General features: G+C 40.2%; 1 protein-coding gene across 3 annotated transcripts in view; it reads left to right on the top strand.

Annotated features, from left to right (window-relative positions):
* Window positions 1-27,766, top strand: part of LOC126466399 (adipocyte plasma membrane-associated protein Hemomucin-like) — a 115,284-nt gene that overhangs the window by 70,165 nt on the left and 17,353 nt on the right. For all 3 annotated transcript variants that reach the window (XM_050096383.1, XM_050096384.1, XM_050096382.1), the window contains exons 5-6: window positions 5,208-5,376; window positions 18,645-18,779. In XM_050096383.1, the coding sequence (XP_049952340.1) occupies window positions 5,208-5,376; window positions 18,645-18,779 (304 nt within the window). The remainder of the gene's footprint in view (window positions 1-5,207; window positions 5,377-18,644; window positions 18,780-27,766) is intronic.

The following is a 27,766-nucleotide window of genomic DNA, read 5'->3' as shown; positions in this document are numbered from 1 at the left end:
TAGTATTGGAGTCAGAATTTAAAAGAGCTTTGGAGGACTTAAAGTCAGGTAAGGCAGAAGGGATAGATAATATTCCATCAGAATTTCTAAAATCATTGGCAGAAGTGGCAACAAAAGGACTATTCATGTTGGTATGTAGAATGTATGAGTCTGGCTACATACCATCTGACTTTCGGAAAAGCATCATCCACAAAATTCCAAAGAGGGCAAGAGCTGACAAGTGCAAGAATTATCGCAACGATCAGCTTAACAGCCCATGCATCCAAGTTGCTTACAAGAATAATATACAGAAGAATGGAAAAGAAAATTGAGGATGCGCTGTATGACGATCAGTTTGACTTTAGGAAAAGTAAAGGCCAGAGAGAGGCAATTCTGACATTGTGGTTAATATTGGAAACAAGACTAAAGAAAAATCAAGACACGTTCCTAGGATTTGTTGACCTGGAAAAAGCGTTCAACAATGTAAAAGTGGTGCAAGATGTTCAAAATTCTGAAAAAAGGAGGGGCAAGCTATAGGGAGAGACGGGTCATATACAATATGTACAACAGCCAAGAGGGAATAATAAGAGCGGACAACCAAGAATGAAGTGCTCATACTAAAAATGGTGTAAGACAAGGATGTAGCCTTTTGCCCCTACTGTTCAGTCTGTACATCAAGGAAGCAATGATGGAAATAAAAGAAAGGTTCAGGAGTGGAATTAAAATTCCAGGTGAAAGGATATCAATGGTACAATTTGCTGATGACATTGCTATCCGGAGTGAAAGTGAAGAAGAATTACGTGCCAGAATAAGATTTTCACTCTGCAGTGGAGTGTGCGCTGATATGAAACTTCCTGGCAGATTAAAACTGTGCGCTGGACCGAGACTCGAACTCGGGACTCAAGTTCGAGTCTCGGTCTGGCACACAGTTTTAATCTGCCGGGAAGTTTCAAGACTTACATGATCTGCTGAATGGAATGAACAGTCTAATGAGCACACAGTATGGACTGAGAGTAAATCGAAGAAAAATGAAGGTAATGAGAAGTAGTAGAAATGAGAACAGTGAGAAATTTAACAACAGGATTGATGGTCATGAAGTAGATGAAGTTAAGGAATTCTCCTACCTAGGCAGAAAAATAACCAATGATGGACAGAGCAAGGAGGACATCAAAAGCAGACTATCTATGGCAAAAAAGGCATGACTGGCCAAGAGACGTCTACTAATGTCAAATATCAGCCGTAGTCTGAGAAAGAAATTTCTGAGAATGTACGTCTGGAGAACAGCACTGTATGGTAGTGAAACATGGACTGTGGGAAAACTGGAACAGAATAGAATTGAAGCATTTGAGATGTGGTGCTACAGATGAATATTGAAAATTAGGTGGACAAATAAGGTAAGGAATGAGGAGGTTCTACACAGAATTGGAGAGGAAAGGAATATGTGGAAAACACTGATAAGGAGAAGGGACAGGACGATAGGACATCTGTTAAGACATGAGGGAATGACTTCCATGGTACTAGAGGGAACTGTAAAGGGCAAAAACTGTAGAGGAAGACAGGGATTGGAATACATCCAGCAAATAATTGAGGACATAGGTTGCAAGTACTACTCTGTTATGAAGAGGTTAGCACAGGAGAGGAATTCATGACGGGCCACATCAAACCAGTCAGAAGACTGATGACAAGAAGTAACTGTAGCATGAGATTATGCCTCCACACAGTGCAGAGCATTCTTGGCTGTACTGCACCCCATGGGACAGGCAGATCTTGGCACCTGGAAGTGATTGTAGTGATGATCAGGAACAGAGGCACTGGATGGCCCTCTCACCCAGCAATGATGATGATGTTAAAGTGACAAAGATGTACTGGTGTTGGAAGACCCTGAAGCTCTCCATCGCCAATGTGATAGGCGGCCAGTGCAAATTCCCAAGAGCTGCAAGTTATGGTTACTTGCATGTTGCCATCTCAGGAACAGCAAGCAGTGTGTTCAAATGAAGTTCTGGAACATCTAACACATATATGTCACTGCGCAACAATAATCAAAGTAGTTCGGTACAAATGCCATCGATCCTAGTGACCAACTGAATTCAGATGTGGAGAACTGCAGTTTTAATGGAGACAGGAGGGAGACAGTTAGGTGAACTCTCTTTCTCTCTGTCTCTCTCTCTCTCTCTCTCAGTGGACATTTTGCTGAATGTGTAACTTGTGCCTGGTGATTGATGCCAATGTAGCATGGTGTACACACATACAACACTGACTTACAGTGTTGATTGTTTCTTTCAGCTCCATAGCTATATCAACCACGTCTTCCTGGAGTTGTGTGTGTCAGTGCTTGTGTGAACTATAGTAAAATTTTAATTCTTTCCCCTTCACTACCCTGTGGCATAACACAAGTTACTTTTGTGCCCCACATAGAGAAGGCGTCACATAGCAGACAGGTACAGTTGAAAGAATACTAGGTGTGTGAGTTATTGTGTGAATGTGGGAGAGCTCTACAGCTGAGGAAGGACTTTGTGTGATAGCTTAAATACTTCTAGTGTTCTTTTCATTGTGCGTGTCTGCGATTCACCACCTCCTCTGTGTGTTGAGTAGTATTCTATACTTTCCATACTGTTGTTATTCCATACTTGACTTTCCACTGTGTGTAACAAGTGTAGCTGCAGAAGTGAACCAGCCCAACACTTTTGAGTTCCTCCAGTTACATGGCTAAGAAATGGCTCATGATAAAAATGGGCAAGCAGTTTGTAGTGAATATACAATAATAAACAATATCAAAACTAAGAGTATGTCCTTAAAGCCATCAACGCATGCCATATTTCATTTGGCTGATTGACTGAATGTCAGTCTTTCCACACAGTCCTTGGAAGTAGAATCTACCAGAGGAAGGCAGCAAATCTATCCTCATGTTATTTCCCCATCACAGGCTCCCCAAATAAATGGAGACAAAAGGGAAGAGAAAAGGAAAAACCTCACGCCTAAGATGGATCGCATGCTTCAGCGACATGTTAACGGATTCTGGATATGTGGAAGAACCCAACTTCTGTCATGGGGAAGCCCCTTGTGTTGTATTTACAAAAAATACATTTTAGACCTACTGATGCCCCCGGTCATTATGGATAGCCTACGACAAAGATGAAGAGTGTGTGTTTGCAGACGACACTCACCATTCTTCTTGAAGGCCCTCTTGTTACAGCCCTACTGATTCCCCCAATTGTAATGGATAGCTCCCGCCAAAGTTGAAGAGTGTATGTTTGTAGATGACATGTACCAGTCTTCTTGAAGGCCTTCTTGTTACAGACCTTCAAGTTTTACTGTTACAGTCCAGAGACGGGCATTATTCAAATAAATTTACATTTGGGTATTTTTTTCAAATAAATAGACAAAAAATTAATTGTGGATAAATCATTCTCAGGTGAAAGGATTATTCCTCACTGCAAATATATTAATATATTATTAATATTAAAAAGGATAACACTGCTTAATGCTCAGCAAAATTATATTTGTTCAGTCACAACCTGCTTTCGGCTTCTCAGGCTATCTTCAGGCGACAAGTTGAGACAAGGATAACATTTAACAAAAAACAGAATGTCTCTTATCTGTCACATATTGAAAATTGGCTGACATTCAAGGAAAGTTTAATTATGAAATGAAACAAGATTTTATATGAAATATTTTGTTTTGAAAAGAAACACTGGAAAGACCAGGATGGAATAACTACACTATGGAAAGGATAGATAGTTGCTCACCACATAGAGGAGTTATTGAATTGCAGACAGGCCCAATGAAAGAAATAGATATAGCTTTTGGATGAAGTCCTTCTTGCAAACCAGAAAACAAGCGGACATTTACACAGGCACAAATCACACAAACACGAAAACAACACACATAAACATGACCAGTGTCATGAACAACACTATGTTTCAATGTGCCTGTCTGCAACTCAACACTTCCTGCATGCAGTGAAAAGGAATCTATCCTTTCCATATCATCATTTGAAAAAGAAAACTTCATATCTGCAAGACTGCCTGAAGTAGTAGCAAAATGGAAACAAATAATGCCCACTTTTAATTTTTGATTCCTGTTTTTGAATATTGGTAATGGCCTTGCCGCAGTGGATACACCGCTTCCCGTGAGATCACCAAAGTTAAGCGCTGTTGGGTGTGGCCGGCACTCGGATGGGTGACCATCCAGCCGCCATGCGCTGTTACCATTTTTCGGGGTGCACTCAGCCTCGTGATGCCAATTGAGGAGCTACTCGACCGAATAGTAGTGGCTCCAGTCAAAGAAAACCATCATAACGACCAGGAGAGCGGTGTGCTGACCACACGCCCCTCCTATCTGCATCCTCAACTGAGGATGACACGGCGGTCCGATGGTCCTGATGGGCCACTTGTGGCCTGAAGACGGAGTGCTTTTTTGTTTTTGAATATTAATGGAAACTTCATGTAATGTAACATTTCAAAGCTTAGTATACTGAAAACGTAAAGTTAACTTTTCTTCACAGTGCATTTTTGAGAAAGTCCTTAAATGAATAGACAAGCATACATTACCAATCTGATGACGGAAACCAATGAGAGTAAATGTCTGTCTAGAAGCACTTCTATTGACCACATTTTAAGTCTGAGGTTAACGTTAGACAATTTACCTCCAAGCTGAAGCTTCTTTATTTACATAGGCTACATTCAAAGGTTTTATTGGATGCCTTTTTACATCTTGCTAGAAGACCATGCAAATGACCTGTCTTCATATGTTCTCATGGCATGAGCTGGTATGAGCCAAGAACTCAGATAATTCTGTCTGCCCCTTGTAGTTCATAGAGAATAGTGTGTGTACTATTATTTCATCAAGTGCTCTCTGAATAAACCTGGTATCATTCTTCCTTTCAAACCTTTTGTTGAAAAATAAATAAATAAATAAAATAAAAAAATTACAGTGAAATGTTCTGAAATGGCCACATAGAGAGTACATTTATTGAAAAAGACCCTTATTACCTTCTTACTGGCTGACTTTGTAGCACATGCCTGTGGTTGGAATCTGATAAAAGACACAAAGATTTAGGTGCAGTCAACATGTAGGTATTGCATATTCTTTGGAAATTTTTTCCTCCCTATACCATATCCGTAAGGTGGCTCGCGGAGTATAGATGTAGATGTAGATGTAGACTGTAATGTCACTTTCTGTCAAGTATGAAGTGTTATTATATTATGTTTCTATTAACTTTTTTGCAGGTTTGGTTACTAAACTGGTATCTGCAGATATTCCTATAAATGGGAAAAAACCATTACTAATAAATAGTGTTGATGTTGCCCGTGATGGTACTGTCTACTGGAGCCATTCTTCATCAGATGTAACTCTGCAAGATGGTGTATATACTTTGTTAGGAGATGGGAGTGGCAGGTATTCCTTCATTAAATGTAGGCTTCTCTTTGAGTAGTGACAAAGGCTGAAGCCAAATAATATCATGGTACAACCAAGTGATTTGCAAGAGTTTATTTTGTATTCATTTATATGCATTTCAACGTCTTGAATGCTACATTGGAGTACTGACTGATAGTGTAAGGTTCATGTGAGAATGGGGTATCATGACAGTGTGTTTATGAAGTGTCAGAAGTCATCATAATAAACATTTAGGGGCAGCTCACATATGGCAGTGTGCTATTTTTATTTATGTGTTATGCCCTATAAATATATATGGTTGTTTATTATGTAGATTTCTTATTATTTTCTGTGCGCTTTAGCATTTCACTTTGTTTAATTACTGCCAGATTAACTAGTATAAGTGCCTATAAAACGTCACAAGAGGAGACAATCACTCTCCCTGTAAGCCCTGTTGAGTAGCCCACATGCTCATATACAAAATATACAAAAGTGTTAAACTTAGCTTTTAAACACACATTTTATCAAATCTCATCCACATCATGTACACACACACACACACACACACACACACACACACACGCACACACAGATTCTGGGACGAGAAGAAAACAAAAGAAATTATGGTCCTACAAAGTAAGAGAAAGAGGGAGAGATAGAGTGGTAGCTAAATAACAGAATGGAAAAAAAACATTGCAAAAACAGGGGAGAATACTAGTGAATATGGACCCCAGAGCCCAGGCATCGCATTAAGATGTCACAAAATTATGAAAAGAGCACTACTCATGAATGAATATTCAAAGTAGTGGTGTAGAGACTATGTTCTAAAACTGAAGAATCAGACTCTCCAAAGCATCATTGTTTTGATAGATGATATATAACATTCAAAGTATTCACAGAACACAACACTAATATAGTAAAACAATGCTTGCTCAGTTCAGAAAGTGTTACCCTTCCTATACAATATAAATTGGAAGGGGAATTCTACTTTTCACTTAATTTCAAACAACATGTGGTGCAATAACACATTTTATTTCCTATATTTTATATCATCAGCCACCTACTTGCTTCCTTTCAGAGACACCTGTGTCTGAAAGGTGGATCCAGATAGGGAAGTGGTCACTTGAATGCCAAGTCATTGACCATTTCTCAGTGAGCAGGATCTATAAGGGCAAGAGAACAGGAAGCAAGATCTATGGGCAAAATGACCCCATGACACTGCTAAATTGTGCGCTACCACCAGCATTAAAATGGCATAACTTTTCTGACACAATGATGTTTTCGATAACTTGACCCCTGCAGCAGGTCAGTGTAATCCCTATAGCACATTGTGTGCATTAAAATCTCCTGCAAGATTGCAGACATTGTGAAATCAGCTCAGAATGAGCCACTCTAGCCAAAATTTTGTTGAGTGACAGTTTTCACACTACAAATTGTAACATTGAATGAAATATACACAGTGACAGCAACTGCCTGAATATATGTTCTGAGAAAGACAGAGGTGGAGTGGTAAGTGTTGTTCACAAAGGCAGTCACTCCATCTTTATCCCTCTGTCCACTGAGGTCATTCTTTTGATGGAGTTTGTATCCCCTGAGCACAAGGGTGTCGCTGTGTTTAAAATGTGTTTGCTGTGGACACATATGGAGGGGTCTCTCCTGCGCCAACAGTTTCAGCTCCTCCATATGTGTTCTGTACCCTTTAATGTCCTATTGAAGCACAGGAGTCATTTATCTGGGAGGTTCATGCTTTTCCCATGCTCTTCTTCAAGTAGGAGAGCCCACTTCAGAAGAGGGAGAACTAAAAGGTATCAAGGCTTCATTGAACCAAACATCAAAGTCTATGGTTGAGTCATCATCCTCTGAGTGTTTCTGGATTTGATGGTCCACCTACTTTGATTCCACTTTCTAGACAGCACGATTCTCCTTAGTCTTCTCCTTGAGATTTGATGACATCGATTTTGGCTGTGGTAAATTAATGTTCAGCAATTGGCCTTCCAATGTGGCATCCATGTCAGTGGCAAAAGCAGTGCTTGCCATTGGAGTTTGCATGGAGACAGCTGCAGTTTCATCAGCATTGATATTTTGCATGCGTGTTTGCAAGAGCATTTCTTGGTATCAGAATCTGTATGTGATGTCTTTGTGGAAACATTTAGTCACCTTCAATTTCTGGATTTTCTTTTCTTCTTTGAATATCCTACACTCTCTGCTCCAAGTTAAATGCAGACCTGAGCAATGACACAAAGTTTACAGGGCCAAACAGATGTACCTTCATTACTCTCTATGGCCTTCTGTCAGGTGGAGAGGAACCCAGCTGGCACACACCTTTGAGTACCCCAACTGGTGGACGAGTGTGTCAGCATTACCAACAGAGATGTCCATCTGAGCAGTGAGGTGTTTCATTGTGATCCATCAGTCATATTGAATGAGAGTGTCTGTACATTCTAACAGTGCAGGTATCACAGCTGTGTGTGGCTGGCTGCATACAGAGAGAGAAAAGGTTTGCAAGACTTTGTTGCTGTGATGATAGATGCCTTGATCAAAGCCTCACCATGCATTTGTTCACTTCCAGATCTGTGTAGACATTCTGCCAGTGTGTACAGAGGTAAGAAACCACATAAAAAGCAACAATGAAATCAGTTTTTAATTATCATGAGATTGGCACAAGACATGTTCTGTACGGTGTCCACCATTTTCTGCCACAAGTTGAAATTCAGGAACAGCATCTTCCACAACAGATCGGAGTGTCTCAGGGGTCCTGTTCAGAATGTGTTGTGCAATGTGTGTCTTCAGTTCAGCTATGTTTGTAATCAGAGCACCGAATGCAAAATCCTTCAAGTAACTCCAAAGCCAGAAGTTACACGGATTGAGATCAGGTGATCTGGACGGTCAGGCTGTAGGGAAATGGTGGCTGATAATTCTAGCATTTTTTAAATGCATCTGTAGCAGCTGCTTCACTGGCTGTGCAATGTGTGGAGGAATGCCATCTTACATAAAAATGACCCCACCTGCACATCCATGAAAAATATGGCCCTATGATACTGATGACATCAACCCACACCATCCTTTGCAGATGAACGGGTACCAGTTGATGTGTGAGCAGATTTTCTGTTAGCCATATCCTGCAATTCTGCATGTTTACATGTCCCTAGAGATGGAAATGGGCTTTTTCTGTCCACAGAATGTCCATGGCCATTCATTATCCACTTCCATGCAAACGAGAAACTCTAGAGCAAACATTTGCCTTATTGGCAGGTCCTGAACATGGGTAATTTTGTATGGATAATAATGCAGGATGTTTCAGAGAATTTTATGCACATGTTCATAAGCATATCCAAAGTTCAGGCAATTCCCCATGCACTGCATGATTGCACACCTCCGCTCGAACCCTCCTGTAGTGCTGTGGCTACATCTTCTACTGATGCTGTATCAGTTGTTTTTCTCCCTCTTCCACATTACACTTGAAAAGAACATGTCTTTTTAAATTTTGTTATCATTTTTTCCAGACCCTTAGCAGACATCAGACCGACACCTTTATTTATACCCATCTGGAACTTCTGCAGAGCTACTATAACACAGTCACCCTTCTTGTACAAGGCCTTTACCTGCAGCACGTGATCCTGCATTCAGACAGTTATGATAAGCATCTCAGATGCAAACTGAGGAAAAGCTATGTACCCTGCAGCTTTTGTTGTGCCTATTGTGCTGCTTACAGTTCTGTCTAGTGGTAAAATTTTCATTAAGTTTTTTTTTTTGTCACTGTAATGTTTCCCCCTACTTTTATAATATTCCACTCAAATTTCACAGCACGCTGAGTAGTGGTTCTTTTTTACTTTGTTTTGAAACTGGAACTTTAATTATAACCACCATTTATTTTACTCTCTACAATTCCAGCTGGCTATTACTTATAAAATTTTTTCCAGGGTTCTGTATTTCAGAGTTCATGAACAGCTTGATGGTGAACTAGGTGAATATCAAGGAGGCTTTCATCCAGGACAAAGCTGTCCTGATCAAATTATCAGTCTCAAATGGGTAATGAAACATCAAAGGGTTAGGAACAAGAAGCTAGTGATCACCTTTGTCAATTTAAAAAAAGGCTACAATAGAGTATGGTTCAGAGATGAATTCTCTGAACCTTTTGAGATTCATATTGACCTTCAAAAAGATGACGGATGATTGTCTTCATTATTGTTCAGTTGTGTGCTGGAGAAAATCATCCGTGAATGGAACAAGATATGCCCACCATCTGGTAAGATTGGAAGAAAGATTCGACTTAACTGTCTTCCATTTGCAGATGGTTTGGTGTTGTTAGTAAACAATATTGATGAAGCAAAGGTTCAGATAGAACAACTAGAACAATTAATGGCAAAGGTTGGATTGCAAATCTTGTTTGAGAAAACAGAAATGATGTGCAGCTTCCCAGTTGACATATTCCATATCATACTCCATAATGATCAAAAAATTAAAGTAGTAAAAAAGTTTAAATATCTTGGAGAGATTATTAGGTGGAATGATAATGAAAGAGCACCAATAGGTAGTAGAACATTAAAACTACAGTGAGCACAGAGAACCACATGGCCAACCTACAAAAAACAGTCTCTCTCAATAAATGCTAAATTTCGACATTACTCCTCTGTCGTTAAACCGGAAGCAACATATGCAGGTGAAACACTATTCAGACTAAATACTCAAGCAAAAACTGACAAATTGCAGAAAGTTGATAGAAGAGTACTCCGAACAATTATCAGTAAAAAACATCAAGTTAATGGGCAGTGGAAACTTTTGCCCAATTCAGTAGTGTACAAAGAAAGTGAATCCATTATTGATACAAAGCGGAAAAGAAGAATTGCATTTTTCGGCCACATATCTTGCTTACCAAATACTAGGATCTTGAAGCAACTTTTTGACTACTTCTGGAACAGTAAAACCAAAAACATCTGGTTTAAAGAAGTACAAAGTGATCTGGATGAATTGAACATCACCACAGACCAAATTCAACACAGAGAAGAGAAACTGCTTCTGAAGAACAAATTCATATGGCTGACATTCAAGCCATCAGAATGGAAAAAGTATGTCATATCTTCAGAAGAACAAGCAAGCAGATCACAGTGAATGAAGAAATTTTGGGAAACAAAGAAATTGCTGACTGCTAAGACCCAAACTTAATTGTAGACTCTATTGTATTACATTTGATTTTAGTGCTCCAATGTGGGTGTAAACTATGTAAATAAATAAATATCATCCCTTCTATGTTGAGTGTTATGTTCCGTAAAGACTTGTTGTCATCATCACACAAATTCTGTACTAATAAAGGACCAAACTTATCTCAATCTTAATGCTTCCCTACTGTTCCCCCAATTTGGCATGCAGATGGATTTCGTATGCCATCAGAATCAATTTTTTGTCACATTGTTCTTGCAATTTTACCCTTCACTACATGTACCTTGTGGAATATCACATTGAAATCATTGATGGGAGGAATTACCATGAGAAAGAGGAGGCATCTGAAGCTCCAGACTCCATGGAATATTATATTGACATGAATAACAATTGCCAGCAAAAATGATAGCACAAGTATTAATCGGTATTAGCCAGTCAGTAATGAAGCTCTACAACACTTTAACTAGGATAATGATGACACCTAGGATCCTCTCGTCCAGTGCTTTTGCATCTGTAAACCTGCTCTCTCACAAGCATGTATTTCCCATTATACATCCGGCTTCACCTTCCGCTAAATTTTATCACTTGTTTTTCAAGTCTCCTCACTTCCCTAACATGCTTTAGTATTTTTATATACGTTCTTCTCTTTTATATTCTCTTCTCTTGTTTCTTTTACAGTCTGTGATTGTCTGTTTACATTTTTGTTCCTGTTTTCTTCAGTCTTTATCCCTGACTTGTGAAATGCACTCAGTGTCAAAGCAATTTTCTGTATTCTCAGGTTTTTGAATGATATGTGTTGCATTCTATATTTAATTTCTTTTTTACACTATCATGATGCATCTTTGGTGACATTTCTTAAAATATGTTCCCCTTCAGCCTTCAGTTTTTACTGTCTTTAGCTCCCTCTAGTACAAATGCAGCTATTGTCTGATGTCTTAAGTATGTCACATCATCCAGTCTGTTCTTCTATCCTGTGGCTTCCACATACTTTTTCTTTGCCAGTTCTGCAGAGAAACACATCATTTCTTATCTTATGAATCCACTTAATTTTCAACATCCTTCTATAGCACCATATCTCAAATGCTTTGGCTCTCTTCTTTTCTAATTTTTCCATGGTCCATGATTTACTTTATATAATCCTGTTCTCCATATGTATATCCTCAGAAATTTTTCCTAAAATTAATGCCTATGTTTAATAATAATAGACTTCTTTTAGCAAGTAGTGTCCTCTTTGCCATTGCTAGTCTGCCCTTTTTTTTTTTTTTTTTTTTTTTTTACCCTCATTACTTCTTGTGTCATGCATTATTTTGCTTTCCAGGTAGCATAATTTCTTTACATTGTCTACTTCGTGGTCATCAGTTTTTATGTTAATTTTATCTTTGTACTAAGGAGTAGCAAAACTGGTGGCTAGTGAGTCAAGTATAGAAAGCCACCCCTCCAACATTTTCTGCATACTCCCCCCCCCCCCCCCCCCCCCTCCACTCGTGTCCCTGTCATGTACTTCAGCTGTCCCAAATTATAAGGCTTCAGTCCAAAGTATCATGCATGTCGAGCCAAACCTAGAAACTATGCCATCAAACAATGCTGTCTGGTACCTGTATACATAATGCATTACAAGGCACTCATTTGAAGATGACAGGATAACCTAGATCAACAGACAGTGAATTGCAATAAAGGTCTTACAGTCAGAAGTGGATGATGATTTCTTTTAAACAGTTTATGATGGCTACGAAACTGTGTGCCAAGAAAGTATTTAGAAAATACTGCAGTGAAATAGTAGCCTGTCTGGAAAAAATGACATACTGTCTTAGAGATGAAGTGATTGACTTATATACTACTATTTTTATATAAAATAGAGGAAAGGCAACCACTCAACTATAGCTGAATAATGGATGGTGCTTAGAAACACTCAACAGAATGTAGTATTTACATTAGATTTTGAGCTGGTGCTCTATCTGTAGTAAAAGTGTACACATTCACATTCAAACACACTAGCTCAATGACACCCATAATTCCTGCAGCCATGATGAAACTGACTGTTGGTTATCGGTTATTGAGGGTAGTTGCTTGGTTGTTGGGGTTGGGGAGGGGGTAGGGAAGGATGCACAAGTCAAGGGGGGGGAGCATCAGAATGGTACAAGGCAGGCCTTTTAACAGATGAATCAGTGGCTGCAGAACAAGACAGAATGAGTTCAGAGGGTATAGCATATGGAAGGTAGAGAGAGGGAGGGGTGGGGAAAGGATGGGGGGGGGGGGGGGGGGGGGGGAAGAGATGAGGGTGCAGATGAAGGGGGAAACAGTGAGGGATGTGGGAGGAGAGAGGATGGAAAATGGAGGAGAGAGGTGGAGGGAGAGGTTAAGGAGAGTATGGGAGAGAGAGAGAAAATCTGCCCTTTGGAAGGGGGGGGGGGGGGGTGTAGGAGAAGACACTACACAATATCTAAATGAGGAAGGACTGGTGGGAGCAGAAGAGAGAAGGGAAAAGGTGAGGCAATGGGAAACAAGGTGGTGGATGTTTAGGTCAGCAGGATTGCAAGAGCACAGGATATGCTGTAGAGACAAATCCCACCTGCTAGTTCATAGAAACTAGTGCTGGAAGGAAGTATCAAAATGTCTCATGCAATGAAGTAGCTGCTGATGTCATTCATGTTGTGGACCACAGCATGTTCAGCAATTGGATGGTCAAGTTCTTGGTTTGCCAGTTTAGAAGTGGCCACCTGTGAAAGCAGTCTTGCTGTGTAAAACATCAGCTGCCTATTTTGCCTTTTGGGCATAGTCACAAAATTCCAATACAGTTCAATGAACAACATTTCTGCATATGTTCCAAATCAATGGCAGTCTTGGATTTGTTGGAGATTGAAAATTCATTTAGTATCTGCAGTTTTCCATTCCCTGTGCTGCTGCACATATTCTCTGTACTGTTAGGAGTAAAATACCACACACATTTGCCATTGCAGTCTACAGTGTTGATTAGATTTCATTTCTTCTTTAAGGTCATGAAGAAATTTATGTATGACTCCCTATGTTTGGTTGCATGTGTCTTGTAACTTATTCGTTTTAATTTGCACACAAGAATAGCTACATTATGTGATGAAAATTACAGCTCTCTTCCCAACTGTATAACAGTTCCATACAGAAAAAGTGTAAGCAAGCAGTGGTTACCAACAAAGCTGTTAACAATAAGTGTCTCTTCTGTAGCTTTTGCTTCTTACAATGCTGCGTGAAAGGCATTTGTGACAGAAATGGCATGATGGCAAAACTTTAAGGACCAAGCTGACTAGCCCAAAGGCTTCTCATTGGCACTTGAATGAAAGGAAGGGGAGGTGTGAAGGAACTGATATACCCCTCAGCAGTAGCTGGCAGTTTAACTGATCCCTATTACGATCTCATTTCTGTCACTCCTCATTACTGTTGCCTTTCTTTGATGTATTCTCAACCCATATAATGTGTTCTTTAGACTGTTTCTATCATTCAACATGTGCTGTATTTCTTCTTCAATTTCACTGACAGTTACTTAAGTTTTATATTCTATTTGTACTTGGCTTCTCCAGACAAAGGAAATCTTTACATTCAGACAATCAATGTCATAAACGAATCTTATCATTGACATCCTTTCACCTTGAATTTTAATTCCATTCCTGAACATTCCTTTTATTTGTTATAGCTTCTTCAATGAATGGATTGAACAACAGGAGCCAAAATTGCGCCCTGATCTTACTTTTTAATCTGAGCACCCTCAGTTGGTCTTCTATTCGTGTTGTTTCCTCTGTATATTACCCATGTTTCCCTATAGCTTATACTCATTTTTCCTGAGAATTTCAAACATCTTGTATCATTCTACATTGTAGAACACTTTTTTTGAGTCAACAAATCATATGAAAGTGTCTTGATTAATACTGAGGTTAAAATTGCAAATCAACAAAAAGGCTGACCAGTATTTACCTCAAGAAGGAGTAACTCACATTACACCTAATAGAATAATTTAACATAGAAAATAATACTTCTAGACTTAGGAATTAGCTCCTCAAGAGAGGCTGATTGATGTGTGCCTCATCACTTCCTCTACCCCCTTTTGTCCTCCCTTTTCAACCCTCTCTTGTCGATCCCTCTTTCATCCCTGAAGAAAAAGAACTGTGTAGTTGCAAAATGGGAGTATTATTATTATCTATTGTAAGCGTTTCTGTTGCCTGTGCTGTGAGTTATGTTTCCTGATATTAAGTGCTTGTCACCCTTTCCATCTCTGTGTAATTGTAACCATTTTAACTGAATTTTTTGTTTTATACAATTATTACTGAAGTTTTATATTCTATTTTTACTTGGCTTCTCCAGACAAAGGAAATCTTTACATTCAGATAGCTTTAAATTATGGACTTGTATCTATAAGGGTCCGTGTAGCTGCTGCTACCACTCATACCAGTAAGAGCACATGTACCTGAATGCACATTTAACTTTCTATGTCACTTTGCTGGAGAAACAGATCTAACTCACGCAAATTATGATTAATACAAATGAAAACAAACATTTCTTCTTATTAACACATTCAAGGTGAAACTATAGCTGCATCAAGATTACATAGTATACATAAGGACAGGTATACACTCGCACACACACATATCCATCTGCACGTACACAGACACAAGCAGACATTTGTAAAGGCCTTTACAAATGTCTGCTTGTGTCTGTGTATGTGCGGATGGATATTTGTGTGTGCGAGTGTATACCTGTCCTTTTTTCCCCCAAGGTAAGTCTTTCCGCTCCCGGGATTGGAATGACTCCTTACCCTCTCCCTTAAAACCCACATCCTTTCATCTTTCCTCCTCCTTCCCTCTTTCCTGACGAAGCAACCGTTGGTTGCGAAAGCTAGAATTTTGTGTGTATGTTTGTGTGTCTGTCGACCTGCCAGCACTTTCATTTGGTAAGTCATATCATCTTTGTTTTTCTTATATATATATATATATATAAACAAAGATGATGTGACTTACCAAATGAAAGTGCTGGCAGGTCGACAGACACACAAACAAACACAAACATACACACAAAATTCAAGCTTTCGCAACAAACTGTTGCCTCATCAGGAAGCTTGAATTTTGTGTGTATGTTTGTGTTTGTTTGTGTTTCTGTCGACCTGCCAGCACTTTCATTTGGTAAGTCACATCATCTTTGTTTTTAGATATATATTTCCTACGTGGAAAGTTTCCCTCTATTATAACTATATATATATATATATATATATATATATATATATATATATATATATATATATATATATATATATATATATATATAAAAAAACAAAGATGATGTGACTTACCACGCCTCTAGTACGCATTGCCGGTACTTTAAATAGTCGGCGCTACATATCCAAGGTGCTGGAGCCAGTTGTCCTTCCTTACCTTCAGGGCTCGGCCACAGCCATATTTGGGCCCAAACTCTTTGCCTCTGTATATGTCTTTCCTCTCCCGGGATTGGAATGACTCTTTACCCTCTCCCTTAAAACCCAAATCCTTTCGTCTTTCCCTCTCCTTCCCTCTTTCCTGACGAGGCAACCGTTGGTTGCGAAAGCTAGAATTTTGTGTGTATGTATGTGTTTGTTTGTGTTTCTATCGGCCTGCCAGCACTTTCGTATGGTAAGGCACATCATCTTTGTTTTTAAATATATTTTTTCCGCGTGGAATGTTTCCCTCTATTATATTCATATACATATATATACATATAAACAAAGAAGATGTGACTTACCAAACGAAAGCGCTGGCACGTCGATAGACACACAAACAAACACAAACATACACACAAAATTCAAGCTTTCGCAACAAACTGTTGCCTCATCAGGAAAGAGGGAAGGACGAAAGGATGTGGGTTTTAAGGGAGAGGGTAAGGAGTCATTCCAATCCCGGGAGCGGAAAGACTTACCTTAGGGGGAAAAAAGGACGGGTATACACTCGCACACACACACATATCCATCCACACATATACACACACATCCTTTCGTCCTTCCGTCTCCTTCCCTCTTTCCTGATGAGGCAACAGTTTGTTGCAAAAGCTTGAATTTTGTGTGTATGTTTGTGTTTGTTTGTGTGTCTATCGACGTGCCAGCGCTTTCGTTTGGTAAGTCACATCATCTTTGTTTTAGATATATTTTTCCCATGTGGAATGTTTCCCTCTATTATATATAGGCACACACACTGCTGGCCACCGTAAATGCAACACCCTGAAGGAAGCATCCGAATCAAGTGAAATTTACACCATGGGTTTGCAGTGATGAGATATGCAACTGATTAGAATTTCAGCGCAGACGCACATCACGCGCGCCTGTGGCACCACCTCATAGCGCCATTTAAGGCTTGGCGATTTCGATGAGTGTACGTTCGGCACTTGTGTTTACCTTGTGGTTGTTTCACAAGACGATCAGTTATGCCTGGTAGACAACAGCGAACATCGTTTGATCAAGTATCTGAGTTCGACAGAGGAAGGATAGTGGCTTACCGAGATTGCGGATTACCATACAGAGAAATCGCTAGTCGTGTTGGACGAAACCAAACAACTGTAATGCAGATATGTGACCGTTGGATGCAGGAGGGTACGACGGACCGACATGGTCAATCGCATTTACCTCGGTGCACCACTGCACGTGCTGATAGGCAAATTGTGCGCATGGCAGTGACGGATCGCTCAGTGACATCCCGAACCATAGCACAGCACATTGCGTCTGTAACGCATCATCCAGTACAACTTTGGTAAACATTTTTGGAATACAGTGATCAATTAATTTTTATATTTAGATTAAAGTTCAGTCTTGATAACGTTATGTCTGTTTTAATGAGTAACCGGTTTCGGTTTTTTCTATAAAACCATCATCAGACCCATTGGCTCCCTTGGGTTGGTAGGTGGAGCTCTCCTTGCTGCTGTGTAGTCAACTGCACAGCAGCAAGGAGAGCTCCACCTACCAACCCAAGGGAGCCAATGGGTCTGATGATGGTTTTATAGAAAAACCGAAACCGGTTACTCATTAAAACAGACATAACGTGATCAAGACTGAACTTTAATCTAAATATAAGCATCATCCAGTGCCTGTGCGTACCATTCGATGCCGTTTACAGCAGAGTGGTCTGTCCACAAGACGTCCGTTGCTTCGTCTACCATTGACACAGAACCACAGACGTCTCCGTCACCAATGGTGCGATGACAGACGGATGTGGACGGCAGAATGGAATGACATTGTCTTTACTGACAAGGCACGCTTCTGTCTGCAGCATCACGATGGTCAGATTCGAGTGTGGAGACACCGTGGAGAGAGGATGCTGGACAGCTGCATTATGCACCGCCACACTGGTCTTGCACCGGGTATTATGGTATGGGGCGGTATTGGATATTACTCTCGCATGCCTCTAGTACGCATTGCCGGTACTTTAAATAGCCGGCGCTACATATCCAAGGTGCTGGAGCCAGTTGTCCTTCCTTACCTTCAGGGCTCGGCCACAGCCATATTTCAACAGGATAATGCGCGACCACACGTGGCACGCATTGTCCAAAGGTTCTTCGTCAATAACCAGACTGAAGTGCTTCCCTGGCCGGCTCGCTCTCCGGATCTTTCGCCGATAGAAAACATGTGGTCCATGGTTGCTTAACGAGTGACCCAGTTTACATCCCCAGCTGCCACACCAGATGATCTTTGGCAACGTGTGGAAGCTGCTTGGGCTGCTGTACCCCAGGAACACATCCAACGTCTCTTTGACTCAATGCTGAGACGTGTGGCAGCGGTGATCTCCAACAATGGCGGCTACTCTGGCTACTGATTCTGGCAGGAACCACATGTCACAGACGTCTGTAAACGTAATCATTTGATACTTGGTCAACATGTTATCTACAAAATAAATTTTGTTGTGCTACCTCTTGTCTTTCTTGGTGTTGCATTTACGGTGGCCAGCAGTGTATATATATATATTATTTTATTTTAATTTTTTTTTGTCCCTGACAGCTACATTTTAAATGAGTGTAGTCTATGTTTCACCAGTGGCAGTAATAACCATTCTGTGTAAGATAAGGCCATGTTCATTATTTTTCCACTTAATTATTTCAATGAGTCTTTTAACTGTGATGTCAGATACATTTTCACTTGTCTCTTCTTAATACAGGTTGCTAAAGTATAGCCCCACAACGAATACAAGTGAAGTATTGCTTGAAAAGCTGCATTTTGCCAATGGTGTACTTTTATCAGATGATGAAGATTTTGTGTTGGTTTCTGAGACACTCAGTTCCCAAATTCGCAGGTAAAAGGAAACAATATGCTTTTTTATATTGTAACTAGTATATCTAGAAATTAAAAAAAAAGAGTGCACACAGCATGAGATTATTGTTTTCACGTTTTTAAGTCCACTTAAAATGGAACTAAACAATGCTGAAGGTGGAAGAACCAAAATTAGGCATATAAATAAACACTGTTAAGATTATTATGTGATTCATCTCTGTGATTTGATCAGGCTAATATCCTGTAGAGTGCATACTAATTGCTAGAAACTGTCACAAACCAGATGTAATCTGGAAACAGGAATAAGGTTCATACCGGGTGTTACTTAAAAGCAACATACAGAAAAATTTTATAGACATCATTCAGTTTTATTTTATTTATTTTTATATCCAGTCCATTGATGCAATGAATTCCTAAAATGTGGAATGAGCGGAGTTTTACATGGCAGAATTACAATGCTGTAAACAAAAGACCATGTAGCAGACTCCAATGAAGTGATGTGAACATGAAATGACTTATTATAATTGATGCATATCTCAATTGCAATAAGTTAAAATATCTTACAATTGAAAACTAAGCACTTCATCAAGTTATGTTACATGCTAGATTGGATGAAGTTTTAGCTAATGTGTCATTTCTGTAATACATTGAACTCCATTTGCTTAATTATTTACCTTAAATATTAACCAAGTAAATAAATAGATTCTTCAAAAACATGTTTCTTCAATTGGCTGTCAAATTGAGGTGTTGCATTAACAACACCTGCACTTCACACGTAAATGGAATGGGTAAAAATCCTAAAAACTGGTATGATGCTACATGCCCTCTGCCATGCACTTAACAGTTGTTTGCAGAGCACAGATGTAGATGTAGAAGTGTACAAGTCTCACATTTGTTTTTTTGAAATGTTGTGCAAGCCATCTTTTGATCTTGTATTGTGACTTTTTATAGGCACTATTTTTTAGGGAATAATTCTGATTCTGATTACTACTTAAGGGGAAAGATTTATTGTGATATTGTTATAAGAATCTCTAATTTTCAGAAGAGAATCTCGCATGAATGTTGTGGACATACTCCACGAAGAATTCAGATTACTCATTTCTAAGCAACAAGAAATATTTTCAGTCATTTTCCCCAACGAATGATGTGATATTACAAATTGCATGAAAGTACCCTAAGTATGTAGCTCTAATAGTATCCTTATCAGTAGTCAATGCAAGTATGTGAAACAAGAGTTTGGCTTCCATAAATATTTTCTACTGAGAAAGCAATATCTAATCTCACAAATGCAATTCTGATAGAACTCAACAATAAAAATTGCCCTGTTGATCTTTTTTGTGATCTTGCCAAGGCCTTCAGCTGTGTACCTTAAAAATTATACCAGCAAAACTAAAGTGTTTTGGCGTTAAAGGCATTTTTGGAGTAATGTCATAACCATACATAAGAGATGACCACATAAACAAATGGTGCTACAGGTATAAGACTAAATTAGGAGTAGAGAATAAATTAAATGCAAGATCTCAAAAGTTTTAGTGATTGGCTTACTCCTGTTCATAATCTACAGTAGACTTTTCCCCTGCTCTACCTGCGTACACGTATGTATTATACAAAGTGCACAACTCCTATGAGCCCATCATTCCCTCCCACCTCTCAGCCCATATGCTCTTCCCTCCATCTTTTCTGTCCATCTGCATCTCCCCCCTCTCTCTGCCCGTCTCGTCCTCTCCTCTCTCTGTCCATCTCCTCTTCCCAGTTCCTCTCTGTACATCCCCTCCTGCCCCCGCTGTCCCTTCTCATCCCCTCCTACCTCCCCCCCCCCCTCTCTCTCTCTCTCTCTCTCTCTCTCTCTCCATCTCACCCTTCACCCAGGCATTGTCAACTACATGTCTATTGTTGGAACGTATCAACGCTATTTAGCCATGTCCTTGTCAGATACATAATGAATGCAGCATTTGTACGTAAGTATAATGGTGATGGAAGCAAATAGCTATTTCATACTGGATGAATATAATGATACAGTGTTTCAAACTGGGTTAATACAGTGGTCTATACCTGCACTAAGAGCATGGTGTACGTCCAGCGACCACACAATGTGGGGCACGCTCTGGGTGTATAATCACATTGCATTTAGTATTCTTACTATGATGTACTGATGGTCATCAACTTGGAAACGACACATTATTTGCTGCGGAAGGAAGGGAATGGATGGGCATATGCTAGGGGGGAGGCAATACATCCACATATGGCAGATTACCTACCTGATTACCCATAAGGGACCTGATGTGTAGGCTACCCTGCAGAGTAGGTGGATAATGCCGGTTGATGCTATTATATGTCTGTATCTCTGCAAGTATTAGAGCTAGAGCGTTATAAATGCCCCTGTGTTGGTCTCCTTGGGGGAAATGAGTTTGGTCCACTTTGGTCTAGGGGCCTGGCAGGAGTTTTCAGATATATAAACATAGTCTAAGCTGCATATATATTAAGACAGTGATTTGCCCAGTATGGTGGACAACTCTTGAAAATGTCTGATGTTTGCACACCCATAGCAGACAGAGCCAGGGGAATAATGGGGCAAATTTACAACTGGCTCACAGCAAATAGTTGATCTATAATCCTACAAAGACCTATAGTATGCAATTACAAACAAATAAAATGACATACACATACCTGAAGTAGTGATCAATGGGCACACATTGGATAAGTCACGATGTGTAAATTCCCTTGGCATACAGATGTATAGTAAACTGTGGTGACACCAGCATGTGGATGACCTAACCAAAAAGCTCACTTCTGACAGCTTTACACTTAGAAGTCTCAGTCATTGTGTGGACCTCCCGTTGGGGTTGCTAGCATACTTTTACACAGTTCTTTGCTGTGGCTTAGTCTTGTGAGACAACACAACAAAGGTCAAAGAAGTGTTTATTCTGTAAAATTGCTTGGTAAGGATAGCATTTAAAATTTATAACCATACATCTTATTGCAGCCTCTTCTGGGACCTTGGGATTCTCCACAGCTATGTACCAATACATTTACCCTTAACTGTATTTGTGGTTAATAACAAGAGTGAATTTAACTCTCAAGCAGGCGCGCCTCTGTATAAAGTGCGCCAACCGCAAAGAACATTGTCGTGCACAGTTCCATTGTTGTTTTACAATAGCAAGCCCCTACCTATTCCTGCATTATTATTTCAGATAGCACAGTGAGAAGTTGTGTTGTCATAGGTTCTCGTGAGTTACAGTTATTTAAAATAAACTGCGAGTGTGTCATCTTAGTGTACAAAGTATGCCACATTCCAAGTCATGTAAGTAATTTTTCCTTCACTTTTATTTTGTTCCTTTTTAACTGAATCAAACGGTCACACATAACAAGCGGGTATATCACTGTGCAGGGTGAGATCAAAGCTGACAGACAATGAGCTTGATTGGTTACTCAATAGGGATCCAGAGTTCAGCCTTGTATCAGACAACAAAAACGGTGACAACTCTGAAGAAGAAGAGGAATTTATCACACAAAGTGACCACGATTCAGATTCTGATCAAGTCCACAATTCAGATGATGACTGTGAAGAGACACTCTCCACTGGTGATATTTTTATTAGGAGGGACAGAACATGTAAATGGAATAAAATATGTCCTACTGTGACTTCAAAAACAGAAAGAAAAATATTGTGAAAATATTCCATGGGCCTGCACGTGTTACCAGAGGGGTCACAAGTGAAACAGAGGCTTTATGAACTATACTTAGCCTGGAAATGATTGATGAAATTGTAAAATACACGAACATATACATTGAATCTAAGAAAGAATGTGTACAATATTCCAGAGAAACAGATGCTAAAAAACTACAAGGTGTGAAATAATGGCATTGTTGGGATTGCTGTATCTCAATAGGACTAAAAAAACAAACCACACAAATGTCATTGAACTGTGGACAGCAGATGCTACTGGCATGGAGATTATGAGAGCTGTGATGAGGCACAGAAGATTTCTGTTCCTTTTATGATGTATCTGTTTTGACGACAAGAGTACAAGGCAAGAAAGAAGAGTAACTAATAGACTTGCTGCAATAAGGCAAATATTGGATGCCTCTATGGTGAATTGCAAGAACGCTTATAATGTAGGACAATTTGTGACAGTAGACAAAAAGGTGCAAGCTTTTCGAGGTCGCTGTTCTTTTGTTTAGTATATCCCAAACAAACCAGTGAAGTACGGGATAAAGAATTTTGCTTTAGAAGATGCTAAAACATTCTTCACTAGTAATTTTGAAGTATATTGTGGAAAACAACCTAAAGGACCATGGTATTGTAGGAAGGCTAGTTACCCACACTGAAGGCTGAGGAAGAAGTGTTACAATGAATAATTGGTACACTAGCTATTCCTTAGCCAACTCCCTTTTGAATAAGCGACTAACATGCATCAACACATTGAGAAAAAACAAATGCAAGATCTGACAAGAATATTTACCTGGGAAATGTAGGGCTAACCACTCCTTTTTATTTGATTTTCAGAATGATATGACACTAGTTTTGAATGTGCCGAAACAAAACAAGGCAGTTATATTACTTTCAACTACACACAATTTTGGAACCACTGATGAAGTTACACATAAACCAGAGATAGATTTGGATTGAAATATAACAAAGGAAGGAGTCGACACAGCCGATCAACTGGGAGGTGCGTGTTCTGTCGCACGGGTGACAAGAAGCTGGTGATTGGTTGTATCCTATGCTCTTATGGATATAGCAAGAATCAATGCTCAAATGATTTTTCTTGCAAATGAGGCAAATCCAAAAAAGAAGAGAGGATTTTTTTTTTAAGATTTAGCAGTCTCTTATGAAGTCTCAACTAGTGGTAAGAGCTTTGTTTGCAAAGGACATGTAAAAACAGTGCATACAGTGAGAAGTGTGAAGCATTTTCCGAAAATGTGCAAGACAACTAACTGTGTAGATGGAAGGAACTTTGTGATAACTGATACTTCTTCAATATATAAAGCCTTTGTCCTTTTATATTGCAATGAAAGAGTGTCTTTGTTCAGTATGTATTTAAAAAAGTGTTGTAATATATTGATATGTCAGCTGCAGTAATAAAATGACATGAAAGTTTCTGATTTGTTTAATCAAATAGTAAATTGGCAATGTAATATAAGTCTCTCGTATTGTTGTTTAAATAAACTAAAATTAAACTGGGATTTAGCTCATACATGTTTTCCTTGGTAACATAATGACAGCTTTTGACTACATGTGTACAAAGTGAGCAGAGCTCCTGCTGGTGTTATGAAAATCCCATTCTTCCTTAAAAATTTGTGTCAACATTTTGCAATCATGACTTATTAAACAGATGGTTTGGTAGTATTCATACCTGACAGCACTTGGTTTCTCTGGAATTAGAATGAGTGTTCTCCATGTAGTCTGAGCAGATTTTGCCTGTCTCATATAGATTACACACCAAGCTAACTCTCCCAAGGATCTCAACAATTCTGAAGGAATATGAGTTACTCCAGGGGCTTTGTTTGTACTCAGGTCAATCAGTGATTTGATAAATTCTTCTCCCAATATCATTTTTGCCATCTTATCTTCATCTACGTGCTCTTGTCTTTATATAATATTGTCCTCAAGTTTATTTCTGTTACGTACACTGTCAACACTGATCAGCCAAAACATGATGACCAGTGCTCACTATGACCTTGCATGTCACCTGGTGGCATTGCTGGCACTTGACAGAGTAACAAAAGTATGTAAGTGGAGCAGACATGGGCAGGTGATCACCCTAGTGAGGATATGGATTGCAAATGGGAAATCCATTGAGCTAAGCAACTTTGACAAAGGGCAGATTATTATTAAGCAGACCCTATGAACGATTATCTTGAAAACGATGAATTTGGTTGAATGTTCATGTGGTTCTGTTGTGAGCTTCTACAGAAAGAGGCAGAAGGACAGTGAAACTACCACTATGTGCTAAATGAATGGATGTCGATGACTCTTCACAGAACACAGGGTTCAGAGGCTTCTCTGCTTTGTAAAGTAGGATGGACAGCGGTCCATAGCATCTTTGCTGAAAGAGCACAATGCTGGTGAAAGCACTATCCATTTTTCCTTCATGGGGAACTAGTGATGCGGCTGGTCCCGTCGGAGGTTCGAGTCCTCCCTTGGGCATGGGTGTGTGTGTTTGTCCTTAGAATAATTTAGGTTAAGTAGTGTGTAACCTTAGGGACTGATGACCTTAGCAGTTAAGGCCCATAAGATTTCACACACATTTGAACATTTTTTGAACTAGTGATTTAGAACTTTTTGAAAGAAATTTCTGCCATTTGAATGTAAATTACTGTTCATTTAATTCACACAATCATGACTTTTGCTTTATAATCATTCTCAAGTGCATGTTGCATTGAAAATTAATAAAACTTGTTATCATGCAGTGCAGGGCAAAGGAACAATAAGTCATTGAGTATTTAAAAACATTACTTTCACTATATCTGACACTGTGCTCAGTGAATAACCATTAACACACAGTAGGACATATTTAGCAGCCGATAAATTGCTGTGACCTGCAGTTATCACACTCTTGCATCAAAAGATGTTAACACTTGTCATAACAGTGGCAGAGATTGTAACAAACTGGCACTATTGTGTGAGCCACATGATTTTTGGATTACCAGGGCATTACCAGGAAAGGAAGGTAGATATTTATTTGGCTAGGTGCTTAACATATCCACAAATACACATTCATAACACTCTCATACAGAGATACAATTTAGTACTCTGAAAACAGAATACAAATAAAATATTTTTGGATGTACGACAAAATTTGAACTCAAAAATGACTGTGAAGATGTGTCTCATAGGACCTTTCAACAATAGATAGTAATTTTGTCATTTTTAATAATGTCTAATAGTCTTTGATGGATGTAATATTTCATTATCTGTAAAATAACTGTACAGGTAAGTCACTTTGAAAATCTACACTCCTGGAAATGGAAAAAAGAACACATTGACACAGGTGTGTCAGACCCACCATACTTGCTCCGGACACTGCGAGAGGGCTGTACAAGCAATGATCACACGCACGGCACAGCGGACACACCAGGAACCGCGGTGTTGGCCGTCGAATGGCGCTAGCTGCGCAGCATTTGTGCACCGCCGCCGTCAGTGTCAGCCAGTTTGCCGCGGCATACGGAGCTCCATCGCAGTCTTTAACACTGGTAGCATGCCGCGACAGCGTGGACGTGAACCGTATGTGTAGTTGACGGACTTTGAGCGAGGGCGTATAGTGGGCATGCGGGAGGCCGGGTGGACGTACCGCCGAATTGCTCAACACGTGGGGCGTGAGGTCTCCACAGTACATCGATGTTGTCGCCAGTGGTCGGCGGAAGGTGCACGTGCCCGTCGACCTCGGACCGGACCGCAGCGACGCACGGATGCACGCCAAGACCGTAGGATCCTACGCAGTGCCGTAGGGGACCGCACCGCCACTTCCCAGCAAATTAGGGACACTGTTGCTCCTGGGGTATCGGCGAGGACCATTCGCAATCGTCTCCATGAAGCTGGGCTACGGTCCCACACACCGTTAGGCCGTCTTCCGCTCACGCCCCAACATCGTGCAGCCCGCCTCCAGTGGTGTCGCGACAGGCGTGAATGGAGGGACGAATGGAGACGTGTCGTCTTCAGCGATGAGAGTCGCTTCTGCCTTGGTGCCAATGATGGTCGTATGCGTGTTTGGCGCCGTGCAGGTGAGCGCCACAATCAGGACTGCATACGGCCGAGGCACACAGGGCCAACACCCGGCATCATGGTGTGGGGAGCGATCTCCTACACTGGCCGTACACCACTGGTGATCGTCGAGGGGACACTGAATAGTGCACGGTACATCCAAACCGACATCGAACCCATCGTTCTACCATTCCTAGACCGGCAAGGGGACTTGCTGTTCCAACAGGACAATGCACGTCCGCATGTATCCCGTGCCACCCAACGTGCTCTAGAAGGTGTAAGTCAACTACCCTGGCCAGCAAGATCTCCGGATCTGTCCCCCATTGAGCATGTTTGGGACTGGATGAAGCGTCGTCTCACGCGGTCTGCACGTCCAGCACGAACGCTGGTCCAACTGAGGCGCCAGGTGGAAATGGCATGGCAAGCCGTTCCACAGGACTACATCCAGCATCTCTACGATCGTCTCCATGGGAGAATAGCAGCCTGCATTGCTGCGAAAGGTGGATATACACTGTACTAGTGCCGACATTGTGCATGCTCTGTTGCCTGTGTCTATGTGCCTGTGGTTCTGTCAGTGTGATCATGTGATGTATCTGACCCCAGGAATGTGTCAATAAAGTTTCCCCTTCCTGGGACAATGAATTCACGGTGTTCTTATTTCAATTTCCAGGAGTGTATGTAGAACCCATTATATTTTGGTTCGGATATTCACACACTGTCTTTAATAAAAGTACAGAAATATGAAATTAATGTTATTTGTGTAATACTGCAATATGTAGTTTAGGTACATAATATAGTTCACTCATGTGCCATACTTGAAAATGTATATAGAATGTATTATGTTTGGTTCAGATCTTCACATGCTATGAGCAGTAAGACTACATTAATATGAATTTAATGGATATTCATGTAATATTGAAGTATTTGTTTAAGTACATAATATACACTGAAGAGCCAAAGGAACTAGTACACCTGCCTAATATCATGTAGAGCCCCGCAAGCACGCAGAAGTGCCGCAACACGACATGGCATGGACTCAACTAATGTCTGAAACAGTGCTGGAGAGAGCTAACACATTAATCCTGCGGAGCTGTCCATAAACCCGTAAGGGTATGAGGGGGTAGAGATCTCTTCTGAACAGCACATCAGAAGATGTCCCAGATACGCTCAAGCAGAAATATTTCAACACATAAGAGTGTTCCCAGAGCCACTCTGTAGCTATTCTGGATGTGTGTGGTGTTGCATTGTCCCGCTGGAATTGCCCACATCTGGAATTGCCCACATTTGTTGAAATGCACAATGGA

The sequence above is a fragment of the Schistocerca serialis genome, chromosome 1, assembly GCF_023864345.2.
Source record: "Schistocerca serialis cubense isolate TAMUIC-IGC-003099 chromosome 1, iqSchSeri2.2, whole genome shotgun sequence".
Taxonomy (NCBI): Eukaryota; Metazoa; Arthropoda; class Insecta; order Orthoptera; family Acrididae; genus Schistocerca; species Schistocerca serialis.
This window is presented reverse-complemented; position numbering and strand designations above follow the sequence as displayed.